Consider the following 24540-nt stretch of genomic DNA (forward strand, 5'->3'; position numbering starts at 1 on the left):
CCTGGAGTGTTATATGTATTTTCCCACTATGTGCACGTGTGTGCGTGTGCGTGTGCGTGTGCGTGTGTGTGTGCGTGTGCATGTGCGTGCATGGTGCAGACCTGAGATCCCAACACTTGAGAAATAGTAGCAGAAGAAAGATCAGGAAAAGAGTTTGAGGCCAGCTCAAGCTATAGGACCTCTCTTTCTCCTCTTCCTCTCTCTCTCTCTCTCTCTCTCTCTCTCTCTCTCTCTCTCTCTCAACAAAAAACAAAAACAAAAAAACCTAAAATACACACACACATGAAGTAAATAAGTAAACAAACAGTATGAACAAGTTTGGGGTTCTTGCTTTCACAGTTTCCCATATAGGTTTTATGTCCATAAGTGGTTAATACCCTTGTGGATGTCTGTGGGCCTCCATGTTCTGACAAAACTGAAGCTGAAGCCGTTAGAAGACAGATGGCTACAATAGTTTTCAATAAAAACTGGGCTCCAAGTATTTGTGGAAGAGAGACGGCAGCTCTCACTGTGAGCTCAGTATTCTTAAAAGGAAAGTCCAGTGAGGACGCAGCTGGAGAGAGCCTTGGCCGAACAGACTCCAGGTCCCGAATGTACATCCCCGAGCCTCCAACACAAAAACCAAGCAGAGGCAAGAGAAGAGCCTTCTGGGCTCAGTCACGTTCCTGGCCTTTTGGATGACTGGGATTTTTGTTAGATAAAAGCATCCCACTGGCCAACATCTTGGGAATCGTTGGGCTCACTTCGTGCCTCGAGTAGTTCAAATAGCACCGTTTGCTGCAGATGAGGCCATCCTGGCGCCCAAGCCCTAGAATAAAAAAACCTTCTGTCTGTAAGTGGGGTGTGCCCTGCCTCCGAGAGCTGCGCTTTGCCGCATGCTTCGTTCCATGGATTTCTTTGGGTCTCCATTTTTCTACCACATTCTAGAGGCAGAACGTCAGCTATTGCAATCATGGGTCAGAAACTCTTTGAGTGCTCGGGCAGCTGTTTACCTGGATAAAGGCGCACGATGAAAGCTTCGGCAGCGGCTGTGCGGTTATCTGGAATCAAGGTCCGCGGTCTACACAGGCATCTGAGAGTGTGATCTTTCAGGCTGGCCCCTCAGGGGCTCCAGTCCTTTTTTTAGAAACACGCCGACCTCCAAGGGGTTTTGCGAAGGTTCAGTGGGACTTTGCCTGTAAGTGGTAAGGACAGGCACTTTCTACAGCACAAAGGGGCAACGCTGCCCAGGTTTTTCTTTTGCAAACCGTTCTTTTGCCCTTGTAGGAGGAGATTTTTAAGATCGGAGCCGTTTGCATGATACAGCAAGATGCTTCTTGCCTTTCCTCACTGCGACTCTTGTGAGGGCAGGGCAGCCTCCAGAGACTGAGATAAACTTGTAGCATTCTGAAAGCGAAGGTCCTTGTGAGACATCAGATCGCCTTCTGATGGGTCAGTTACTAAAGACTGTTCAAAAATACTGCTCTTAGGGATGGACCTAGACCCTCACCCCCCTACACATTGTAACAGATGCGCATCTTGGTCTTCATGTGGGTCCTAACAATTGGAGCCCGGGCTGTCTCTAAGTCAGTCGCCTGCCAATGGATCCCCTTCCCCTAGCTGGACGACCTGGTTGGGCCTAAGTGGGAGAGGATGCGCCTAGGCCTACTGCGACTGGATGTCCCAGGGTTGGGGTGGTACCCAAGTAGGGGCTTCCCCTCCTTTGAGGAGAAGGGTAGAGGGTAACGGGGGGAGGGGTTTATAAGGATGGGCCAGGGGAGGCGTGCGGGGGATGGGGAACAGGAAGTGTAGTGAAGTTTACAGGAAGTAAAGTGAAAGTATATAGTTGTGTCTCCCTCCACACACCTCATGAGAGTTTTTGTCAAATGTAATGAGTAGCAGAGTTAACTTAGATTAAAAAATATTTTTAAATGTTTGCTTTAGGTGGGCATAGCCAGGTACACCTTTAATTTTAGCACTCGGGAGGCAGAGGAGATCTATCTCTGTGAGGAATTCTAAGCCAACCAAGGATCTATAGGAAGACTCTGTCTCCAAAAAATAAAAATAAAAAAAGAAAGAAAGAGAAAAAGAAAAAGAAAAAGTTCACGCCCATCTACTGAAATGGAACTATCATCATATATAGTCATAGGGCAAAGCTCTTCGAGAGTTGTATGAAGTTTAGATAATACACTTGTTCTATGGTCAAAAAGTTTGCAAAACACAGAGATAAAGGAGTTATAAAAATTAGTTGGTAGCTTTGTAGTCCCTTAAAACATTGGCCCTCTACTTTCCTAATGCTTTAATACAGCTCATTGTGTTGAGATGAGCCCAGCCTGAAGAGTCACCATCGTTGCTACTTCATAACTGTGATTTTGCTACTGTTATGAATCATAATGTAAATGTCTGATATGCAGGATGTCTGATATGTGACTTCACGAATGGGTCCTTTGACCCCCTAAAGGGGTCATGACCCACAGGTTGAGAACCACCGGCTTAAATGGAAAGTATTACACAGTTACAAGGGGCACACATAAATGAACAAGCAAACAGAAGAAAATATAAGCAATTCCGTATGCAGTGGACAGCTGCTGCCAGGGTTCTACCTGCAGCCGAGTTTTCGAGAGGCATGAGGACTTGAACCTGCAATTTCTGGGCTTTCCACCGTGAGACCTCAGCTCTCCTCCAGCTACTACTTCCTGGCTGTATTTCCTTTAGCCAGTGTTCCAAGTGTTCTGCTGAGGGTTCTGATTCATAACAACACCTGCCACTTCGCTCTAGCTTTTCTTTGATGATATTGACTCCCTGCTGTTGCATACCTGAAATTCCAACAGAAGAGAGCCAGAGGCAGAGGCAGAGGCAGGAGGATCCCAGGAACTCTGAGGCCAGCACAGCTAGCTTCAGGCCAGCCAGGGATACACAAGAAGACACTGTCTTAAAAACAAAGTGAGACACAAAGAAGCAAACAATTCAGTGGCTTGTTGCCCACCATACTGTCTCCCCTGGGCCTTGCTGGAAAGTGCACTGAGGAAGAGTAAGGGTGTTGAACTATGGAAGTGGTTGGGGAGTCAGTCTTGGATGCCCCAAAGTCCTGCTGTAGGTAAGGCCTTACCCAAATACTGAAAATAATAAAGCTACCACTCCCTGCTCCATCACCATCCCCACCTGTACTGTTCTATGTAGCCTTGTTGGACTACATAGATTTTGTATGGATTTAAAGACATATTTCTATTTATTTGTTATATAAATATATCATACATTATATAACGTAAATAGATATTAAAATATAAAATATTATATAAATGTGTGATATAATAAATACATATACACACTGTACACAGGCACACGTGTACCTGTGCCCTAACACATACTGTGCATATATGGATGTCATAGGACAACATTATTGAGGTGGGTTTTTTTCCCTCCTATCATGTATGGGTTCTGGGGATCCAACTCACTTGGTCCACCTTGCACTTCAAGCATTTGACCTGCTTAGCGATCTTGCCTGCTAGATTTTGTTGAGGCAGGGGGCCTAGGGAGGTAGTTGGCTTGGGAACTTTGCGGTCCAGGCTGGGCACAAATGCCGATTGACAGAGGCCTGAGATTATAGGCCTGAACTCCCAGGCCCAGTGAAAATGCTTCTTTCCTTTCCTCTCTCTTCTCCTTGGAATCCAGTCCTGTGCTGAGAGTTGAGAGCAGCTAAAGGTGAGCACTTCGTGCCGAGTCGTGAAGGTCCTCCAAAACAGTCTTCCGTCTTTTGACCAGAGCTTGGTGCTTACCCACAACTGAGCAATTAACATTTGGATAAAGACTGTGTGGTGCACACATGCAATCTGATGTTTTACTAGCTTCAGAAAGGAAGGCACTCTGACATGCTACACCAGTGAGCCTTGACCACATTATGGGAAGGCAGCGGTTCTCAACCTGTGGGTCACGACCCCATGGGGAGGGATTGAATTGAGAACGGTAGCAAAATTACAGGTATGAAGTAGTAAATAATTTTATGGTGGAACCACCACAATATGAGGAACTGTATTAAAGGTCGCAGCATTGGGAAGGTTGAGAACCACTGTGCTACCTGGAGAAGTCAGTTCCTATAGAAAGGGGAACAGAAGGGGCTGGGAAGAGCCCTGGAGATGGGTAGCAGCAATGGCCGCCTGGCCTCACAAGCATACTTCATGTCCCTGACCCTCGCTGTGTTGCACAGCCACAGTTTGCAAATGTTTCGGATTCCCCACCAGTTTTTACTCTTAGAAATCCCTGAGCACATCAAAGCTCTTTTGTTTACGGCAGCGGCAGCATCAGCGGTTCAAACCCCATATCACCAAATCTGACGATTGCTTGTTTTACTTTGTTTCATTTTGTTTTTGCGACAGAGCGTGGCCTGAGGTCTCATACCTGCTTCTACTTTGAAGACGCTGGGAGCCTAGGCCTAGGTTCCCAGTTGTATTTGATATTCCTAAAATGACGTCAAGATTGCCACATCAAAAGAAACGGGACCATCTCAGATGAAGCCAGGCATGCAGCTCATGGGACCCGGCAGCTGCCCTCTATTTGGTTCCAAAGGAATGGCTGGGATAGACGTCTTTTACAAAAAATACTCCCTCGGGGAGTGGGGGTCTGGGGGTTGGGTTGGGGTGGGGGGTTGGGGGTGGGGAGGGGGGGACACACCTTTAATCCTAGCCCTCAGGAGACAGAGGAAGGTAGATCTCTGTGAGTTCCAGGGCTACATTGACTCAAGACCCAGACTCAAAAACCAACCGACCAAACAAAGATTTTTAGCTGGTCAATTCTAGTCAACAACCCCAGAAATAGCCACAAATGGCAACCTCCACACTGTAACTGTTGAAGGGCTGGAGGGTAGACTTTATCTTTGGTAGGTTCAACTATTTTTAACCTGAAAATATCAGCCTTTCTTTTGAGAAATACTTATATTGGGGGGTGGGAGGAGGGGAACTGGGGGAATCAGTTCTTTTCATGCACCATGATCCAGGATGGTTGAATTTAGGTTGTCAGGTCAACAGCAAGCATCTTTAGTCATTAGACATCCTCATAGGCTCTGCCTTTTCCTTGTAAGACAATCTCTGTATGGATTTCTCTTCGGTTTTGGTAGAGTGGATTATGGGATAGTGAGGAGCCCCTCACGTGAAATGTAAAAGCTAACGCAGACTCTGCTCCATTCCACGGGTTTTTTGCCAGTTACGTGGCATGAAGGAAAAACAGTTGGTTTCCAAAGTGGCACTGGAGAAGACCCTGACCTGGTGACACTACCCAGATAAATATTTCTGACCAAAGAAAACTACGCTGACTTTTGACTTGAGATGGTGGCTATGGTTTCTTACTGCTAAGGATTCATGGGCAAGACAAATCCAAGTACTCGTGATCACTTTCCAGATAGAAGCAGTCCAGTACATGGCTTTTCTGTTATATCAGAATATAATTTAGGGAAATTTCAGAGTGACTGACTCAAAAGACAGTCTATTACCTACAAGCTGTCCTTTGTAGGTGGGATCTTAAATTATAACTAATTACTTTGAAATGTTGATTCATCTAAAGTGTGGGAACAAGAAGACTTTTTTTTTTTTTTTTTTTTTTTAGGCAGAGTCTCACATGGTCAGGCTAACCTCCAGCGTGACAAAGTCAAGGGTGAGCCTGTGCTTCTGCCTCCCAGGGTACCGGGACTGCAGGTGTGGCCACTGTGCCCCAGGTAGGATTTTCATTGTTATTCTTGTTTTGTTTGACTTTAAGTTAGACAATTTTATAGGTTTACAATTTTATAGGTGGGCAGTTGGGTTCATGGTTCATGTCTTTTAGACCACATAGAAGATATATACGGGGGGTTGGGGATTTAGCTCAGTGGTAGAGCGCTTGCCTAGCAAACGCAAGGCCCTGGGTTCGGTCCCCAGCTCCGAAAAAAAAGAAAAAAAAAAAAAAAAAAAGAAGAAGATATATACGGGTATATTTATAGTTACTACTGGCAAAACAGTCCGGCCTGATAGTAAGTATTTAAGACATCACATCATTTTCCACAGAGCACCATGACACCCAGGGACTTCCCTCAGAAAGCTTGGGCTAGGGGTTGGGGATTTAGCTCAGTGGTAGAGCGCTTCCTAGCAAGTGCAAGGCCCTCGGTTAGGTCCCCAGCTCCGAAAAAAAAGAAAAAAAAGAAAGCTTGGGCTAAAAGGGGGCCATGTTTGTCATCTGCTAGAGACGTAGAGAATGCAGGCCCGACTCTCCTTAGAACAGAAAGGGGCAAGAACTGGGATTAAGGTGCCCCAGCTTGGCCTTAGAAACTGAAGGGCTTTTGTACTGCACGAAGAAACCATTGAAAGCTACAGATCAATATTCAGAAGCCCTAGAGGAAACCCTCAAAGTCAGCTTTGCACACATCAGAAGGTGGATCTTTGGGCCAAGCAGGAGCCGCGTGTCTAAGAGGCTGACAGTGTGGTCCATCTCTGAGTTCTTCACTCTGAGCCGGGTGAGACCTCCCAAAACCTTTCCTAACATTCAGGGATGCCGTGCAAACCCTTCCAGTCTCACCTCTAGACTCATAACGATGAAGGAGAGTGGTTTGTTCAGAAGCACACTCGTGGACTGGGAGCTGAGGGTATGGTCAAAGACCCCTCTCAGGTGTATGTTGGAAAACCCAGTTCTGAGGGTTGAAGGTATGCAAAACGTTTATTGTGTCACTCCGTGGCATGTCTGAGGACTGGAGCTGGCCCCAGGCTGCTGTCCAGTCCTCGGCTCCCCTCCTCGGCCATTCCTTTCTTCTGGCTGCGTCCTTTGAGACGCTGCGGTGCAGCCAAGATGTACATCTGCAGGTTCGAGTTCAACCTTCCACTCGGCCTCTCAGATGAAAGACCCATTCTCTCTGCCTCTAATTTGGAAAATTCCAGGGAAAAGCTAGGTCCCTTGCCAGGTGGGACAGAAAGTCCTGATAGCCTTGGGGGGAAAAGGTGACTTTCTAAAAGATGGTGGGGGAGGGGTGAGGTAAGGCTGATTCCAGAAGGAACCAGAAAGAGCAGTAGCTTTGTTCCATAGTCCGAGAAATGATTTCCAACATCGCCCTTCTCTGGCGATAGTCCTCCCTTGACCAGTGGAGCAAGTGATATGGTGTCTAACACAGGATGAGTGTTAAAGACTTCTGGATAGAAATGAGGCATAGCAGAACTGGGGAATTGGACTCCGGAACACTAATTGAAATAGATTCTGGAACCACATTGTAAGTGTGGAGGAAGTCCACACGTTAGGTAGAAATCAGAGGCCATAGCTAGGCAGGACCCTCAGTACAGAGATGGCAGAGAGGTCCTAAACCAGAGAAAGGCAGCATGATATGACTCTTGCCTTCTTTGTTTGACAGTTTCAAACATGGCCAATGCCTGGGTTATGAATGCCACAGAGAGGGCATGATGCTGCTGGAATGGAAGGTTTAGGGATTCGGTACATGAGACAGTCCCACACAAAGTTACCCCACCGCCAATGCCCAAAAGTTACTACTATACCCATGAAATCAACCAGAAAGATCCCAACAGACTGGCAGCAGACTGACGGACTGGGAGAGGAAGCATCAGGGGTACAGTAGTAACTCCACATGGTTTATCCACATGGCTTAGGGCACGGTCTTTGTCCAGAGAGGAGGCGAAAATGGAAAAGGGACACAGAGACTCCTGCCTGCACAGAGGCTGAGGAGGAGACCACAGACCCCAGCCAGCATCGTGTGTCTGTGATGCTCGACTGTACAATTTTGTTTATCTGAGGCTCGACTTCCTTCTTTTGAAGAAGACATCAGAATAGCTCCTAGCTGAGCACAGTGGCCATGCCTGGGGAGAAGGAAAGGTAGTGACAGGGTGACTGTGAGCGTCAAGTGTCATTTAGGGAAATGCCCAGTATGGTCCTTGATTGATTGTAAGAATTCAGTCAAAGGAAGTTGCTAAGGTTATCATTGTTATTAATCTCATTAAAACACCATGTGCACTGCTGTAATCCTAACAGTTGGGAGAAAGAAGCAGAAGGAGCGGGAATTTCAAGTTCACGTTCAGCCTTATCTACGTGAGGCACTCCCATCTCAAAAATTAACGAGCAAACAAATCAACAAACAAACCCAAAGAATTCACAGAGCCAATAAGCAGAAGTCAGGATTTGGCAAGTTGAGCTCTCAGCCTGAGGGTCTGCAGCTCACTGGGTAGGACCTGTCCTTGGGACAGGAATGGCTCTGGTTCTGCTGCTAGAACCCAGCAGGGGCTTCCTGTGAAGGGAAGGAGAAAAAAAACTTCAACTCAGCGCAGCTGATAAGCCAGAATAGATTCATCCCAACGAGAGGGGGCAACCCCACAAAGAAAGCAAACAGTAGCTACATTTGGTGTATGCAGGAAAAAAGCAAAAGTTTGAAGGTACGTGACCAAAACACAGTCTCGGAAATCTACTGAAAGACTGCAATATGAATCAGCAACAATGACAAAAAAGATGTTGGTTTTATTTTGTAATTAGAAAAAAGTTACTACTGTAAGTGATATGGTTAAGGGTTCTGGAATACCATGACAAGTCATGTGTTTTTAGAACGGTATTGGAAGGTACCAGAAGGGTATGTTAGAACTCCTAAAAGATGGGTCAGATTTAGATATGGAAGTAGAAAAAAGATCTGGGCAGGAGTGGGGGTGGGCTTACTGTCAGCTCAGGCTGGCCTTGAACTTGCAGAGACACTCCCTGGAGTGACAGCCCTGCCCTACCACTCTGAGCTACACGGAATTTCTTGGTCTTTGATTCTCCGTTATATCTCTGAAGCCCAGCAGACTACCTGGAATTCAACAGAGGAGCAGAGCTCGCCCGGCGTTCTGAGGACATTTCTACAGAGAACTCCCAAGGATGTCTTGAAAAGGAACTGCATTTGTGTAAGGATTGATACACCTAGAATTAGGGAAACTTTCAGTGTTTCTGGGTTAGGGCTGTTAGCTGTCTAAAAACTCTCAGAAATTTCTACCACCACCTGGGTGTTTGCACTGCCCTGTGTCTCTCTCTCTTCCTCCTAGCTCACACACGGGCAGGATAAAATACACAGACTGTAAAACAGTCGCTCTTGGATTCGACCTATTAAACTATCAGGAAAAAAAAAATCTGTATTTCTTTTCAGTTTTTTTCTTCAACATCCTTTTAAGTTAGATGTCCTCTTAGCCTAAAGGAGGGGAAAGTTCAGAAGCACACCACAGAATAGTCATCACGTGGCTGACACCCTGAGAAGAGCTGGGCTACTCCTACCTGTCCCTGTCTGAAAGCATCTTGATTTTGATTGGACGGTTGCCAGAGTCATTAGCATAATGTACCCTGACCTGGATTAGGGAACAGCGACCACTTAGAAATGACGAGAACTTGCAGGACCTGAGCCAGTGCTGACACTTGTATGACACCTGGACAAGAAGCTGAACGAGAAGGAGGGACTCAGGCCTCAGGAGCACTGAAGATGGACAGGGTAAGTTGCGTGGCCCCGGCCACGGGCCTGTACGCTGCTTTATTTGTTCTAGTTCGTGGTCTGTAAAAATGATGAAAACTGAACACGCTTTGGTCATGACTCTTAAAGGAAGTCTTGACGAATTTAGATCTTTTATTTTAATCCTGGGGAGAGATTGAGTTTACTTACTGACAGGATGAAGCAGCCCCTCCCCCTCCCCAATGCCTTATTCCTAATTTTTAGGAAAACACGAAATTAATCCTCACTCACTTCGTAAAAGTGCGTGTCTCTTTGAAGACTCTGTAAAGTTTCAAAAATTACTATACTTTTTGGGAGTATAATTTTTTTTTTACAGACTTTCTTTTTTTTTTTTCCGGAGCTGGGGACCGAACCCAGGGCCTTGCACTTGCTAGGCAAGCGCTCTACCACTGAGCTAAATCCCCAACCCAGGAGTATAATTTTTTTTTTTTTTTTTTTCTTTTCTTTTTTTCCGGAGCTGGGGACCGAGCCCAGGGCCTTGTGCTTGCTAGGCAAGCGCTCTACCTCTGAGCTAAATCCCCAACCCAGGAGTATAATTTTTATTCCTCTGTTTTTAATTTAAAATCAAGTATCTAGCCTTAGCTAAAAAATGACATTTTTAGGTTTTGAGGATATAAATCTTGTTTTCCAACTTTAAAAAAAAAAATCTGTTCCATTTTGTGTAAAGTGTGCCATGGGTCATACCCATTCTAATTCCAAGCTTGGGCAGTGGCAGGGACTTTAATATTCACTACTTCTCTACTTGTCATAGAAGCTGTCTGGATTGGGGTGTAAACCATTTTTTTCCCAGCAGCTCAATAATTATTTCCTAAACATAGGCATTTATCTAGAAGTCACAGATGAGGAGCTATGGTAGTGCCTGGGTGAACTGTGCAAGCCCCAGCGTCTATCCTCGGCACCACAAACACCTCAGCACAGAAGCAAAGTCAGAAAGAGAAAAGAGACCCTCTCACACAGTTGGTCTGGAATGCTAGCCAGTGTTCGCAGAGAGGAAGGGATTTCATGGTTTTGGGGCGAGCCGTTACCACAGAGCGGTAGCTGATCTTGGAAAGGTGGCGGACAGTATTTGGGATTTATCTATGAACCTATTAATTGCTATGGGGATAATATCCTAGGCTAGCTGTGTCTCTTTATGTAAATTTACATACTTTATGTAGAACTGGGTGGCTCCAGGCAATAATGTCTCCTAAGGCTCTCATAACCCAGGTCTAGCAATGAGGCTGGAAACCAACCTGAGGCTAAAAGGGACCAGGGTGTTGGAACCGCAAACAAGCCTACTGTAGCAAATGCTAGTGGCTTCGGCAATTTGTTTTTTCATTAGCAGTTGGTACTTGCAAAAACGTCAATGAAATTGCTATTTCTGGAGGACAGGTGATAAATGGATTCTTTCTGTATTGTTTTACTTTGTTGCTTCTTCTTTTCGTAACTTTTATTGACTCGTGTGAGTGCATACACACAGGCCCACACACATGCCGAGGTCAGAGGACAGCTTGTGGGTTTTCTACCGTTTGGGTTCCAGGGACCCAATTTCTATCTTCAGGCTTAGGAGGAAGCACTTTTAACTCCTAAGCCCACCCCCCCACACACACACACACACTCTTTGGAAACAGTCTCACATTGTAACTCAGGCTGGCCCCGAACTCATGACAACCTTCCTGCCTCGGTCTCTGGGGTACGAGCCACCACCTCTGGCTTTGTAGTTTCTAATCTCTTAAATCATCTGTGTTATTACCATTTATTTACTTAGCTTTGAAAAACAAGCCCTTCAGCTGCTCTCGTGGACAGAGTTCTGAGACTGCGAGCTCTCGAGACATCTCTGACGATTTGAGAAGAGCCTGTGTTGAGCCGACCTCATCATGGAACTGGACAACTTTGATCCTGAAGACAAAGAGATACTGAGCTGGGATATTAACGACATGAAGCTGCCTCAGGTATGTGCTTGCAGGACCGCCCCAGCAGGAGGCTGTGAAGCCTGATGCTTGACGCCCCCAGGCTCTAGAAGGGAATCTGTCAGATCTAGCCAGGTGAACTACTTCAGAACTTGCACCGCACAGCTAACTGAGGTATGTCAAGGGGAGATGTAAGGCCTAGGATTTGAGCGCCTCTTGATTTTCCCGGCACCCCAAGAACAGATAGAGCCGAAGAAAAGCACTGCTTCCTCCCTTTCAAAGCGAGGTCACTCAATTCACACACACGGTTCACAGCCAGCGTAGTTCACACACGTACTTGCCAGCGGACTGACTCCTCATAAGCCATCCGACCCCATAGCTTCTTCTTTACTGTAGTCCTTTTAACAGTTAACCCTGATGCTGGGCTATCAGCATCACCAGCTGAAGAGTGGTGTCCCTGGGGTCACAGCCTGCTCTTGAAGGACTTGTGGAACTATGGTCCGTGGGCTCATTGGGTGGTCCCTACTCTACCCACGAGTGCTTTGCTTATCACACTGCCTTTGGGCTCCTCTATGCAAATAGCTGCGGTGTGCGTGCACATGCAAGAAAGAGTGTGTATGTGTGGAGGGGAGGGTGGCTTACTCAGCAGCCCAAGCTGACCCGAAATCCCCCAAAGGAGCTCAAAGTTGCCTCGAACTCACGATCCTCTTGCTTCTGCCTCCCACGTGCTGGAGTCACAAGCCCAACTAGCAAATAACCTTTGAACTCTAATTTAATGGCAAGCATTAATTAGGACCAAATTTCTATGGTTATCGCCCTATCTTGTCCTCTCTTCCTGGTGTCTAAAGATGCTTTCACTGGGCATGTGACTGTGACTAGTAAGCCTGGAGTCCGCTAGTACCAAATTCTGAAACGGTTGATCCTCCAGTCTGTTCTGGGCAGGGCAGAGGGGTTGGGAACTCCAGTCCCAGCTCACCACCTTTCTGGGTTCTCACGGCAACGGATGCTCTTCTGTCTCTCTTTGGTTTCCTTCTATTTCTCCTTGAGTTCCCCTTTGGTGGATGTGAGGAGACTAGAAGGCAGAAAAACATACCCATTCATCCCGAGGGCAAATAAACGTCACCAAGCCAGGCAAGCATTCGTTTTCGGGACTTGTGTTGGAAGACGCAGTTGACTTGTTCTGCACTTGCTGCAGCTGTCTTAGGAAGCCTTTAGAGTAAATTTTAATCGCTCTTGGCTCAGTGGCCCATATTCCTCCCTATTTTTAATGTCATGCTTGCACCCCCCCCAGAATGTGAGGCAGAGAGAATATTGAGAGCTGAGGTCAGCAGATATGGAGGGACTTGAACATGGGGGCAGAGCTGCCATGTGTGCTAACGTACATTTTTCCAGGCGTGGGGTTGTGTGCCTATAATACTCCCACGTAGGAGGCAGAGAACGTGAGTGACCAAGTTAGCCTTAAAAAGAAAAATAAAACACACACACACACACACACACACACACACACACACACACACACACACACATGCACACACACACACACATGCACACACACACACACACACATGCACACACACACACACACACACACACACACACACGCACACTCACACACACTTCCTAGACAGAGGATTCGAACCATTCATCAATCAGCTCCCATTCCGACATGAAATGAATTTCCAAACTCCAAAGCATTCTTGCCTCCTTAGGCCATCACACAGGGAAATCCAGGGTAAACACGCACTTTTGCTCTAGAAATATATTGCAGTTAGGGAACAGGTGAAAGGTTGTTTACAGAGAAGCCCTCCGGCTGGTAAAAGTCAGCGGGATAACTAAAAACAGAAACACCCTGTAGTATGGTCATTCCTCAGGTGGGAAGTAGCAGGGTTGTTGGAGAGCAATTCTGGATGCAAAGACATTGGTTGAGAAGACATTTAGAACTCCATCCACCTATAGGCAACCCAGAAGAGGCAAATTCGCTCCAAAAAAATTATCTATAGGGTCAAAACGGCAGTATATTTTGTTTCCTTTGTTGTTATAGGGTTTCACTATGTAACCTTGGCTGGCCTGGAACTTGCTATGTAGACCAGGATGGCCTTGAACTCTTAGAAATCTGCCTACCTTCGTTTACTGAGTGATGGGATTAAAGGTGTGGGCCACCACGCCTGACTTACATTCTTGTTTTGTTTTTAGTAAGTCACATCTTATCTTTTACCAGATTTGCTTAACGTGTCTGTTTGAAAAGCTAGGTATGGTGTGGTGCTCCTATGGTTCTAGCACAAGGCCAGCCTTAGCTACATTGTGAGTCTATAACTTGGACTAGAGGAGTCCTCATTTGCTTTGTGAGTGTTTGATGTCCTTGATCTATTTGAAGATACTTATATAAAGGATTAATAAACTAGTTATGCTGGAAGGTAATTGCTCTATAGAAGACTAGACCATACTAAGAATGAAAATTAATTCTAATGTAGTAACATGATGTAAAATTTGGGTTCTTTTTTCTTTCCCTTTTATTTTTTGAGATGATCTCACACAGTGTGATCCAAGCTGGCGCTGGTATGAAAGCAATTCTCATGGCTCAGCCTCCCCGCTGCTAAAATTATAGACAAAAACCACCTTTCCTAGCTCATTCTGTGATTGCGTTGATACCTAACTTAAGAATTTGATTTTATTAGTTTTGTATAACAGTATATGTATTTTATGAGAGTCTGTTAAAACTACAAATGACTAAATTAAATTAAAATGAAGGTCATGTAAAGAGTGCCCTGTATTTTCATATAGCTTAAAAGGTACTGATTGAGTAAATTATAGGATGAAATTATGCAGAGAGGTCATAGAAATATCAATTACATTCCTAATGATGCTACCCAGGAGATGATAAAAATACAAATTTGTTAGATGTGACATACTGGAAAACTTAAGGGTGTCTCCTTTCAATTATAAACTTCTTAACCAAGAGCCAAAACAAAGAGTTACTCATGAAAAGTTAGAAATTAAAGTAAACATAGTGTCTAAAAAGAAGAAAGTGTTTTATGAAAAGTTAGAAATTAAATTAACAAAGGTTCTAAAAAGAAGGGAACGTCTGCCGGGACTTGCTAGCAAGGTTAAGAAGCAGCGTTCTTGATTTTTAAAACATTTCCTGTGGTAAGTTACAAGGGCTTTCAGAACTGCCTCCCTCTTCTGGATCCACCACTTCGCCCATTTTAATAGAAAAAGTTGTCAAAGATTTCTCTAAACGTCCAGGCAATGACAGAATAAATAAGCAGCAGCCAAGAGGAGCTTCATGCATTTACGGCTCCCCAAGGTCATGGCTCCACGGGGGTCACTCTTCCTTTAGGGAGGTTCATTGCATTACTAACTAATGGAAGTGGAAAACTAGGATATCAGGGGAATAGCCTCAAAGATGTTGAGAGTCACTTCCTTCTCCATGCACACAAATCTTTGCTTTGGTCTGAAGGTCAGAGGGGCTCTCATTTCACCCCTCTTGGCTCATGGGATTTGTAGTTCTGAACAGCTACAGTGGAAGTGGGTAGGTGGGACTCTCGCAAAGAAATCTATGCTTTCCTCTAAATGTCTGCCCTTGTCGCTCCTATCTTGATACCTGTATGTCGCATTTGAGTAATACAAATCCACCAATCCTTTATAGCTCAAACGATTAAAGGTAAGTATACATTTTAGAGTTTTAATCTGTATTTTAAGTATCTCGAAGGTAACCTACTGCGGTTGGAGGGATAACTCAGGTTAGGAGTTCAGTTCCCAGCACCCACCCTGGTCACGCGCATATACATACCTCTGTCCACACAAATACATAATCAGGGAATAAAGTAACTCTTTAAAAGCAAAGCAAAGGGGCTGTAGAGATGGCTCAGTGGTTAAGAGCACCGACTGTTCTCCCTAAGGTCCTGAGTTCAAATCCCAGCGACCACATGGTGGCTCACAACCATCTGTAATGGGATTTGATGCCCTCTTCTGGTGTGTCTGAAGACAGCTACAGTGTACTAGTATTCGATAAATCTTTAAAAAAAAAAAAATAGCAAAGCAAAGTATATTCTGCTATGCTCTCCCTTAAGAGAAAGCTGGAAAGCGATGACTAGAATTTAAGTGAGCAGGAGAAAGAGAAGATGGATGTCGAGGTTCTATGGGGATTCTTACGTGGACACTGAACAACAACACGAGGTCACAGTGGCCAGGGTGCCCTTTAGGAGAGGGAATGATGGCAGCACATCCTTCCTGGCTGCACCTTCCGGCAGGGAAGGACTGCCCCTGACTGCTGGGCGGCAGGGGTGCCTCCAGCTACACACTCCTTCTGGGCGGAAGTCTAACCAAGGGGAAGCTCACCCATCCTGACCCTGATGTTTGCCTTCAGACATCCTTAGGCTTTGCTAAGTAATGTTCTGTGCTGTGCATTCTTGTGGGGAAAGCAAAGAATTGGTACCTTGATTTTTTTTTTTCTGGTTTTTCCAGAATCTTCTACCATGACCTTTGAGAATCTTCTCAGTGAAAACTGTCCTTATTTCATGTCAGGTCTCTGAGAGTCATGATGGTGGGCAGAGTCAAACTACAATGGCTCTCATTCTAAGAAATAGGCGGGATCTGCCATCTGAGGCATCTGTCACGGGAGCCTGGGAGAATGAGCCACGCCCAGCGACTCCGTTTTATTTACAGCCTCCAGCTTGCTAGGTGCCCTGTGGCAAGCATTCTGCATTCATTTAATCCCCAGAACTCCTGAGGCAGGAAGGCCTTACCACTCCTATTTCACACATGTAGAAACAGAAGAGTGAACAAAGTAACTTAGGCCCTAAGGGCCTCTTTATGGTATGACTTTATGGTGGTTCAAATCAACATGAAATTTGCTATGATAACTGCTTTGACAGTGCGAGAGCAGCCACGGGGGCGCGATGTGGACCAGCCTCTAGAGCTGCTTCTTTTGCTGAATTGGAACTCCAGACTGACTGAACCACAGCTCTGTCCTGACACAACAGAGTCCAGTCAGAGGCTCACACGCAGGGAATAGGGCAGTACCTGGCAGTCGCACAGACTCATCCTGAGTCCTCTGCGTGCCTGAGCAGTATTGAAAGACAAGGAAACTGTCCGTGAAGGGAAAAGTGCACTTCCAGACCTCTTTGAACCAGAACTCTGCATTGCCTGTTGATGGCGGCTTCGTGGTATCCAATACTAAGCAGTGTGGTAGGAGACACCACATCCCTGTGTTTTTCATAGTTATTGTATAAGTGCATAGAGAGATTAGTTTGATCAAAAACTCTTGCTGAGAAATAGCCATCACTGTTATCACCACGGGCTGCAGAAACAGCAAAATTCAGAAGGGTTAAATTCCATTTCACCTTAGTGCAGTGACCAAATGCTTGACAGACACAGCAGACACCTTATGGCTAATGTGCTGCTGGAGGTTCTCAACCTGTGGGTTGCGACCCCTTTGGGGGTCAAAAGACCTTTCACAGGGGTCATCTAAGACTATCAGAAAACACAAGCGTTTACGTTACGATTCATAACAGAGGCAAAATTAATCCATGAAGTAGCAATGAAAATAATTTTATGGTGTGTGTTGGGAGGGGCGTGTCACCACAACACGAGAACTGTTTAAGAACCATTTGTGTGGGGGTTGGGGATTTAGCTCAGTGGTAGAGCGCTTGCCTAGCAAGGGCAAGGCCCTGGGTTCAGTCCTCAGCTCCAAAAAAAAAAAAAAGAACCATTTGTGCTCACAGATGCCACCGCTGGAATTAAATTTGGTTAAGGCTTTACCAAAGGCCTCTTGCTCTGCCCCTGTGGCCCGGATATGTCTTACGTTTATCGGTTCTACAGAGGCAGACTGGCCGGTACTCTGTGTGAAACTGTAACAAAGTCCTTCTGTTTCTGTCAGAATGTGAAGAAGACTGACTGGTTCCAGGAGTGGCCAGACTCCTACGTGAAACACATCTACAGCTCAGACGACAGGAGCGCACAGCGCCATCTGAGCAGCTGGGCCATGCGCAACACCAACAACCACAACTCCCGGATCCTCAAGAAGTCGTGCCTGGGGGTAGTGGTGTGCAGCAGGGACTGTTCCACGGAGGAAGGCCGCAAGATTTACCTGAGACCCGCCATCTGTGACAAAGCCAGGCAGAAGCAGCAGAGTGAGTGAGGTTTGGGGGCGGCAGCCAGGGAGACTGGGAGTCTGCTTAGATGCTGCAGCCAGGGTGGACAAGTACCAAGGGCTCAGCCAACGCTCCCACTGGAGTTCCGTGACAGACAAGATACTCTGAGAGAGAACTCTCTGAGGAGTCACCCATCTCCTCGCCCCCACTCCTGTTCCCTCCCCTGCCCCGTCTATGTCTCCAAGGCCTGTCATGTGCAGAGCCCCCTCACGAATGTCCCTGTTGCTTTGGAGAGAGATTGACTCATGGGAAGTTCAGGAGAAATTAGTTCAAACTTGCTGCCTGGCCCCCAAGTCCCGGGAGATCCCAATGAACACATTCTTCAGGAGTAGCACAGCAGGACTAAATTTGTGAATTCAACTTTGTCCGCTCAGATTCGTGCCATGACTACCCATGGAAGTCTTTGCTCTCTTTTCATCACACTCACTGGATTGTGAAATAGATGCTCTCAGCCTCCTGCGCTTAACCCTCTTTACCCCTCCAGTTACTCACGTTCTTTCCCAGTCGCGTGTCTTCAAAACTTCCTCTCATTTACAACTTAGTGAAATTTCAGTGGCAGTGTTCTCTCTCCCAAGTGGCTTTGCTCCTTAAGTCTTGTTACTAATCATAAAATAAAATCTTCTCTATATAAAGAATACTTAATATTCATGGACAAGTAGGGAGGGCCTCTGCTCTGCAGAATGCTTTCACCTGTAAAACAACCCCACTTGTCAGACAGCTATTGAGTGTATGCATGTGTGATCCCAGTTGGCCATTGGTAGACAGAGCGCTGTAGTTGTGGGTAAAATCCAGCAGGAGGAGGTACCTGTGACTGTGCAGGGTTTCTCTCCACTATCCTGGAATCAAAGCTGAAAGCCAGCAGGGCACCCCAGACTCAGAGCCAGCCCATGGGGCATAGTCAGTTACCTTTATCTCTTTTTTTCTTTCTTTCTTCCTTCCTTCCTCCCTTCCTTTCTTCCTTCCTCCCTCCCTTCCTTCCTTCCTTCCTTCCTTCCTTCCTTTCTTTTCTTTTAAAATTAATTAATTAATTCTCTTACATCCTGATCTCGGGCCCCTCCCTCCTCTGCTCCAGCCCCACCCTTACATATTCCTCCTCCCACTAACTCCTCCCCTTCTCCGAAAGGGGAAGTCCCACACACACCTTGGGTACCGCCCTGCCCTGGGATGTCCAGTCACTGTGGGCCTAAGGGCATCCTCTTCTGCTGTGGCCCAATAGCTGTTTCCATTGCTTCCTCTTTAGGGAAAAGCTGTCCCAACTGCAATGGACCCCTGAAACTAATTCCCTGCAGAGGCCATGGCGGCTTCCCAGTCACCAACTTCTGGAGGCATGACGGACGCTTCATCTTTTTCCAGGTTGAATTTCAGTTACTTACTCATGGGGCAGCTGTCTACCATGTTCTCTAATAGAGGGATTTTATTGGTGGTTTGGGGTACCATACCGTGCCCATCCTCTCGGGGAGCAAATGCCCACATGCCCTACTTCGCCAGAGGTGGAGCACTGGAAACCCAGGAAGGCTGACTGCTCCCCTCCTGTGGAGGGGTGATGTCTAGCTGAGCACCCCTAGACCAGGACAGACAGCATCCTGCCTGTAGCCTTCCACAAACCCCAGCTTGGGTACCAGTGCTGACTCAGCCTAGCACTGCACACAGTGATCAATTTGATTCCTCCTTGAAATCCCAGCTTCTGCAAGATCTGTGAGAAACACTAACGGGGCCTGGATGTTAACAGGTAAAGACCGGGCTCTGGTGTTGTCAGACTGTCAGTGGAAGACGGGCAAACCAGCTCTCTCAAAGACATAGCCCTGCTCTGGGGCATTTGCCAAGCTGTGATGTAGCTCTTCCTACAGAGGCTGAACTCCAGCTACCGGCCACTTAAAAGGCCAGCTCACACAAGTACTGAATGTCTCCCCACTGGGCTCCCAGCTTGGCTGTGGAAACCCCAGGACCCTGCTTACTAAGGGAGGTTATCCAAATGGCATCCTTTCTCTAAGCCTCAGGTCCTTATTCTGTAAGCAGGATTGAAAATTAACAGTAAGTATGTAAGCGCCAAGCCAGAGATGAGTGAAAGGGAAGTGTCACTGGTGTACACACTGTGGGGACGTGACAGGAGACAGAGACCACGCAAGGAAGGGACCTGATAGGACAGGAGCACAGGTGGGCTTCAGAAGAGTTTCTGTTGCAGCAGCCAACCTTGCTAACCTGGGATCACAAGAGAGGACAGCACAGAGAACGAAAGCTATGCTATACCTTCTCAGGGGCAATTCAGTGACTAACTTTTGAGCTTTGCGCAGTGGCAGTATGGTAGCCAATGAGGTTTATCTGAGGCGCGATTATTGCTAATTGAAAACTATTGCTAGTTGCAAAGTTTTCCCAGTTACTAACTTTTGTTTCCTTCTCACTACTTTGTCTCTCCTAAGTCCAAAGGAGAGCACGATCACCCCAGGCCGGAGACCAAGCTAGAAGCAGAGGCACGAAGAGCCATGAAGAAAATGCACATGGCCTCTGCCTCCAGCTCCTTACGGATGAAGGGGAGACCAGAAATGAAGGTCAGCTACCCCAATTGTGCTCAAGCTGTGCGGCAAAGCCTTAACCCCAGCAGTGGACATGGTAGATGGCCCCAGCCCTTTACTGACCAGGGAAGGCAAACATTCTGTTCTAGCTGACCCATCTACAAGCAGGCGTCCACCAGGCAAGCTGAATCTGAGATGTTACCCTTAATTCTTATTCTGACTAAAACCAGCTTGCAAATATTCCATATGATCATAGGCTCGTTGTCCCTATGACAGATCTTAAAGCAAAAAGCTTGACTTAGTTCCAATAGACTTGGAATTAATCAAAATAATCTTCACAAAATGTTATTGGCCTCATGTGTTTGGAGTTTTGGTTTTGTTTTCAAATTTCCCTATATCCTTAGGACAGATAATTTTCTTCACTGGTCTAGATAATCAGATGGTCTAGGGCCATACCACCCTAAATGTGTCCAATTTCATCTAAATCCACGCTTCCTAATTCTAAATCCTTCCTAATGCTGCAACACATTAATACAGGTCCTTGTGCCGTGGTAACCCCCAACCAGAAAACTATTTCATTGCTACTTCATAACTATAATTTTGCTACTGTTTTGAACTGTAATGTAAATGTCTGATATTCAGGAAATCAGTTATGTGACCCCTTCAAAGGGGTCATGACCCACAGGTTGAGAACCACTGATCTAACTACTTAGTTGTTAAGCTGGGTGATCTTTAGTGTGATACCAGCTCTTGGGACACTGAGCTATACCAACACTTAAGATGCAGAGTTTGAAGCCAGCCTGGGCTACATAATGAAACTGTTTGTTTTTGTTTTTGTTTTTTTTTAATTTCTGAAAACGATGGCCACTCCAGCGGTGGAGGGAAGTGTGAGGAAGCCCATTGCCCCATGGCTTCATAATATCAGTTTGTCTGTTTGAGGCAATGCTAATTCCTGCAAAGCTCTAAGTGTACCTTAGAAGAAATTGTGATTTAGTTCATTGCAAAGGACCTTGAGCTCTCAAATCCACATGACCGGTCCTCATCGGACACCTCAGCCACAGGGTATCTCAGCCACTCTAGTTGGAACAGGAACCTTTCTCCCCTCCCCTCAGACTACCCTCTTGTGAGGGGAAAGCTTACATAAAGAACAATTTAACAGTTACCTAGTAGCTCCTTCTCCTAACTGTGGAATAACATACTTACTTCATTTATATAAAGACATTGAAGTTGACCAGTTTATGTTCTATTCCGTGCAGTTTCCATGAGCCCAAAGCAAAGTCTCTAAAGGAGGAAAACAAACCCAACAATACCCTGGTCTCTCACACGGAAAACGAGAATAGTCCAAGTCAGGGCGAAGGAAAAGGGAGAGGCAGAGATGGGAGTGAGGGCTAGCCCTGTGAGTTGTAGCAGGACTAGCACAAATCTTGGAAGCCTCCGGGTTTGTTTCTTTGCTTGTTTACCTTAAATAGCCCCTTATAAATGCCTCAAAAAGACAGGTATCTGATGTCTGAGCATGAGGTATATTAAACACCCAGTGTGTCCACAGGGTGCTTCCAGCTCTTTACAGATGAGAAAGTTGTTCTATTCTGTGCACAGGAATAAGGAGTCGGCCTCTTCTCTCCGGTCCTCAGCAACAGTGGAGAGGCTGTGTCTGTGCTTGAAGTATGCAAAGAATGAGGGCAATCTTATCGAGGGATTTTTGCAGAATAACTCAGGGGTACCTGAGGTAGCCAGGTGGATTTGCCTAACTTATTAACGTGGGTGCTCATTTCCCTTTCCAGGGTCTCCCAGGTGAAATCCCGAGTCAGGGAAGTTTACCTTTAACTTGGTCATTCCAGGAAGGCGTCCAACTGCCCAGCGGTTACAGCACACCTTTAATAGCTAACGCTCCCCAGCAGAACTCCCTGAATGATTGCCTGTCCTTCCCCAAGAGCTATGACTTGGGGGGAACCACTGAGCTAGAAGATCCAACTTCCACCTTAGATCCCACGAAGCTCTATGAGAGATATAAGTTCTCCAGCAGTAGGGTCTACAGCACTGAAGACCAGTTCCAGCCTCCTGTCCCCGGGGTGTACGGAGATTATGATGAAGCACAGACCTGGAATAAAAATGCCGTCTTCGGGAGAAATCCTACTGACGACACCTACTATCCGCCCTACCCTCTGCCTGTGGCCAGCTGGCCCTGTGACTACCTTCCCTCCCAGAGCTCTTTGGAGCACTCTCCCCAACAGGCTCCACTGGAGCTTCCTGCAGCTCAACCCGGCCATCATCCCTTGTGGACCAATCCCGGAGGTGAGCCTTACGAAGAGAAAGCTCCTGTGGATTTCAGCAGCTATGTGCCTTCCGTCTCGTACCACTCCCCTCAGCAGGACCCCTTTCTGCTCGCTTACGGCTCTCATCCTCAGCAGCAGTACACGCTGCCTGGTAAGAGCAACAGGTGGGATTTCGATGAAGAGATGGCGTGCATGGGCTTGGATCACTTCAACAACGAGATGCTCCTAAACCTCTGTTCTTTAAAATAACTCAGAGCCCGCTTTCCTGCTCTCCCCATCATGATTCATTAAAGGGCTCGGCAGAATTTCCTTAGAAGATGGGTTTCACGGCATAGCCTGCGAGGGATGTTGGAACCAATTGTAACAAACAGTAGACAAGGCCTTCTCACTGGAGCGTGTTTATCCTCAGTAAGGAATAGGAAGTCACCATGTCAGGTGACACCATGCCTCTGATCCCAGCACTCAGGAGACAGAGGCAGTTGGATCTTTGTGAGTTCAAGGCCAGCCCAGTCTACGTAGTGAGTTCCAGGAGAGCCAGGACTATGTAGAGAGACCCTGTCTCAACACCTCCTCTGACAAAAAGAAAAGAAAAAAACGAAAGAAGAGAAAGAAAGAAAAAGATGGGGAAAAAAAGAAAAGAAAAAGTCTTTTTTAAAAAAGCACTTGGTTTTGGGGCAAACTGGTCTCTGGTGGCTCTGTCCGAGTGCTGATTTAGGCCCTCAGCAGAGCTATCTGAAGAGGTCTTTTGGTTTTTGGTTTTTGGTTTTTGGTTTTTTTGTTTTTTGGGGTTTTTTTGTTTTTGTTTTTGTTTTGTTTTGTTTTTTTAATGATGTGGACCTCAGACTCAATGGAGAGGTCTTCTTATGGCTTATGCATGTCAGCTTGGCATTCCCTTTCTGCTCTTTGGGAGCGGAAAATGAAGGAACAGAAAGACGACAGAAGAGCTATGGAGATGTGAGGTTGAACGCTTCACCAAGGAAGTGTTTAATTCTTTGCTTAGTTTTTTTTTTTAATGGGATTTCTAGATGTGTGACGAATAAAAACGAGAGGCACGACCTTATCCTATTTATGAAGAACAGAAAACAAGGGGACAGAGGAAGAGATTGGGAGCCGCCTCTCCTCCTTCTCCTCCTCTAGAATCTTCCACTAGGGCTAAGATTGTGTGCTCTTCGTTTTTATCCCTTACAGTGTCTCCATGTCAGGCTTGCGTGTGAGGAATTTTTGTTTAAAGTCTTGGTAAAGGGCTGGAGATATAGCTTGATGGTTGAGACTGGGCTCAAGATGTTAAAGGCCCTGGGTTCAATCCTCAGCAACAAATTTCAACAGCAAAGCTTTGTCAGGCATAGCCGTGCACACCTGTAATCCCAGAACTCAGGAGGCTGAGGCAGACGGATCCTGAGTTCGAGGTCAGCCCAGGCGGCATAACTAGACCCTTTCTCAAACGAATATTCTTTGTGGACACTAAGCGGCATGGCTACACAGCAGAACATAAACTCAGCATGTGGTGCTGGGCTGGGCTTTCACCTCAGCACCAAAAACCCCAACAGGTAAATAAAGAGCTTCTTCTGTTCCTTCGTTAGCCACTCAGCCCCTATTCTCTGCTGAAGCACTTTGCAGTAAAGATAGCCCAGAACAAAACCTGAAACAAACTTTGCCACAAGCAGGTGTTTTCGAAATAATCTTCACCATTTGATTGGTAACTAATGTGTATGTGTTTTTATACATAAGATATAAAATATATTGTTTTCTATGTGTATTCTGTGTCTGTGTGTGGTGTCATATCTGGTACTGTATCTACCCTGGCTTTTGCCATTTTAGATGACAATCTAACTCTGGACCCTTATAAGCATATAAGGAGCTGAGTGGTCTCATTTTCGACGGCACATAGTGATTAATATTATAATTAGATAGTCCCCATTATAGACGTTCACATTGTTTGAATCTAGTGAATGCTGTGGTGTAAATGCAGAAAGAAATACTTACTTTAGCAGAGTTACACTACAAATGCTTGTGTATGCACAGGCAGGCTAGAACAAGAACTCCTTCAGGAGTTCCCATGACTGCAGGCCCGTCGGTCCCCACTCCATTCCAAGGCCCTTCCCTCTCAAAACTGATCTCTAGGCCAGCTCTTTGCATCTTTGCTAAGTTTATGTGTGTTTCCACAGAGCAGTTCCATTTTGCCTTTTGGAGGGAACTAACGAAACAAACCATCTGATGCATTTTAAAGGGCTGTTAAGGGAGCTGGTGAGATGGCTTAAG

At 46.1% G+C, this 24540-nt stretch overlaps 1 protein-coding gene and 1 non-coding gene across 2 annotated transcripts; both read left to right on the forward strand.

Annotated features, from left to right (window-relative positions):
- Nucleotides 1-9390: 9390 nt before the first annotated feature.
- Nucleotides 9391-22562, forward strand: Gcm1 (glial cells missing transcription factor 1). The gene is made up of 6 exons (XM_032911145.1): nt 9391-9439; nt 11205-11388; nt 17225-17477; nt 18739-18851; nt 19916-20044; nt 21790-22562. Exons 2-6 carry the CDS (start codon nt 11314-11316, stop codon nt 22528-22530), a joined length of 1311 nt encoding a protein of 436 aa, XP_032767036.1. The 5' UTR covers nt 9391-9439; nt 11205-11313; the 3' UTR covers nt 22531-22562.
- LOC116908446 lies at nt 19778-19925 on the forward strand. Its single transcript, XR_004388969.1, has one exon. It is a non-coding gene; the product is annotated as a U4 spliceosomal RNA (small nuclear RNA).
- Nucleotides 22563-24540: the final 1978 nt, after the last annotated feature.

The sequence above is a fragment of the Rattus rattus genome, chromosome 8 (assembly GCF_011064425.1).
Source record: "Rattus rattus isolate New Zealand chromosome 8, Rrattus_CSIRO_v1, whole genome shotgun sequence".
NCBI lineage: Eukaryota > Metazoa > Chordata > Mammalia > Rodentia > Muridae > Rattus > Rattus rattus.

Bases quoted from the DNA above. Each gene is read 5' to 3' on its own strand.
- Gcm1 (XM_032911145.1), top strand. From the start codon at position 11,314: ATGGAACTGGACAACTTTGATCCTGAAGACAAAGAGATACTGAGCTGG. The intron at 17,478-18,738 runs GTGAGTGAGGTT...CTTCCTCTTTAG, and splicing joins AGCCAGGCAGAAGCAGCAGA to GGAAAAGCTGTCCCAACTGC. The intron at 18,852-19,915 runs GTTGAATTTCAG...GTCTCTCCTAAG, and splicing joins GACGCTTCATCTTTTTCCAG to TCCAAAGGAGAGCACGATCA.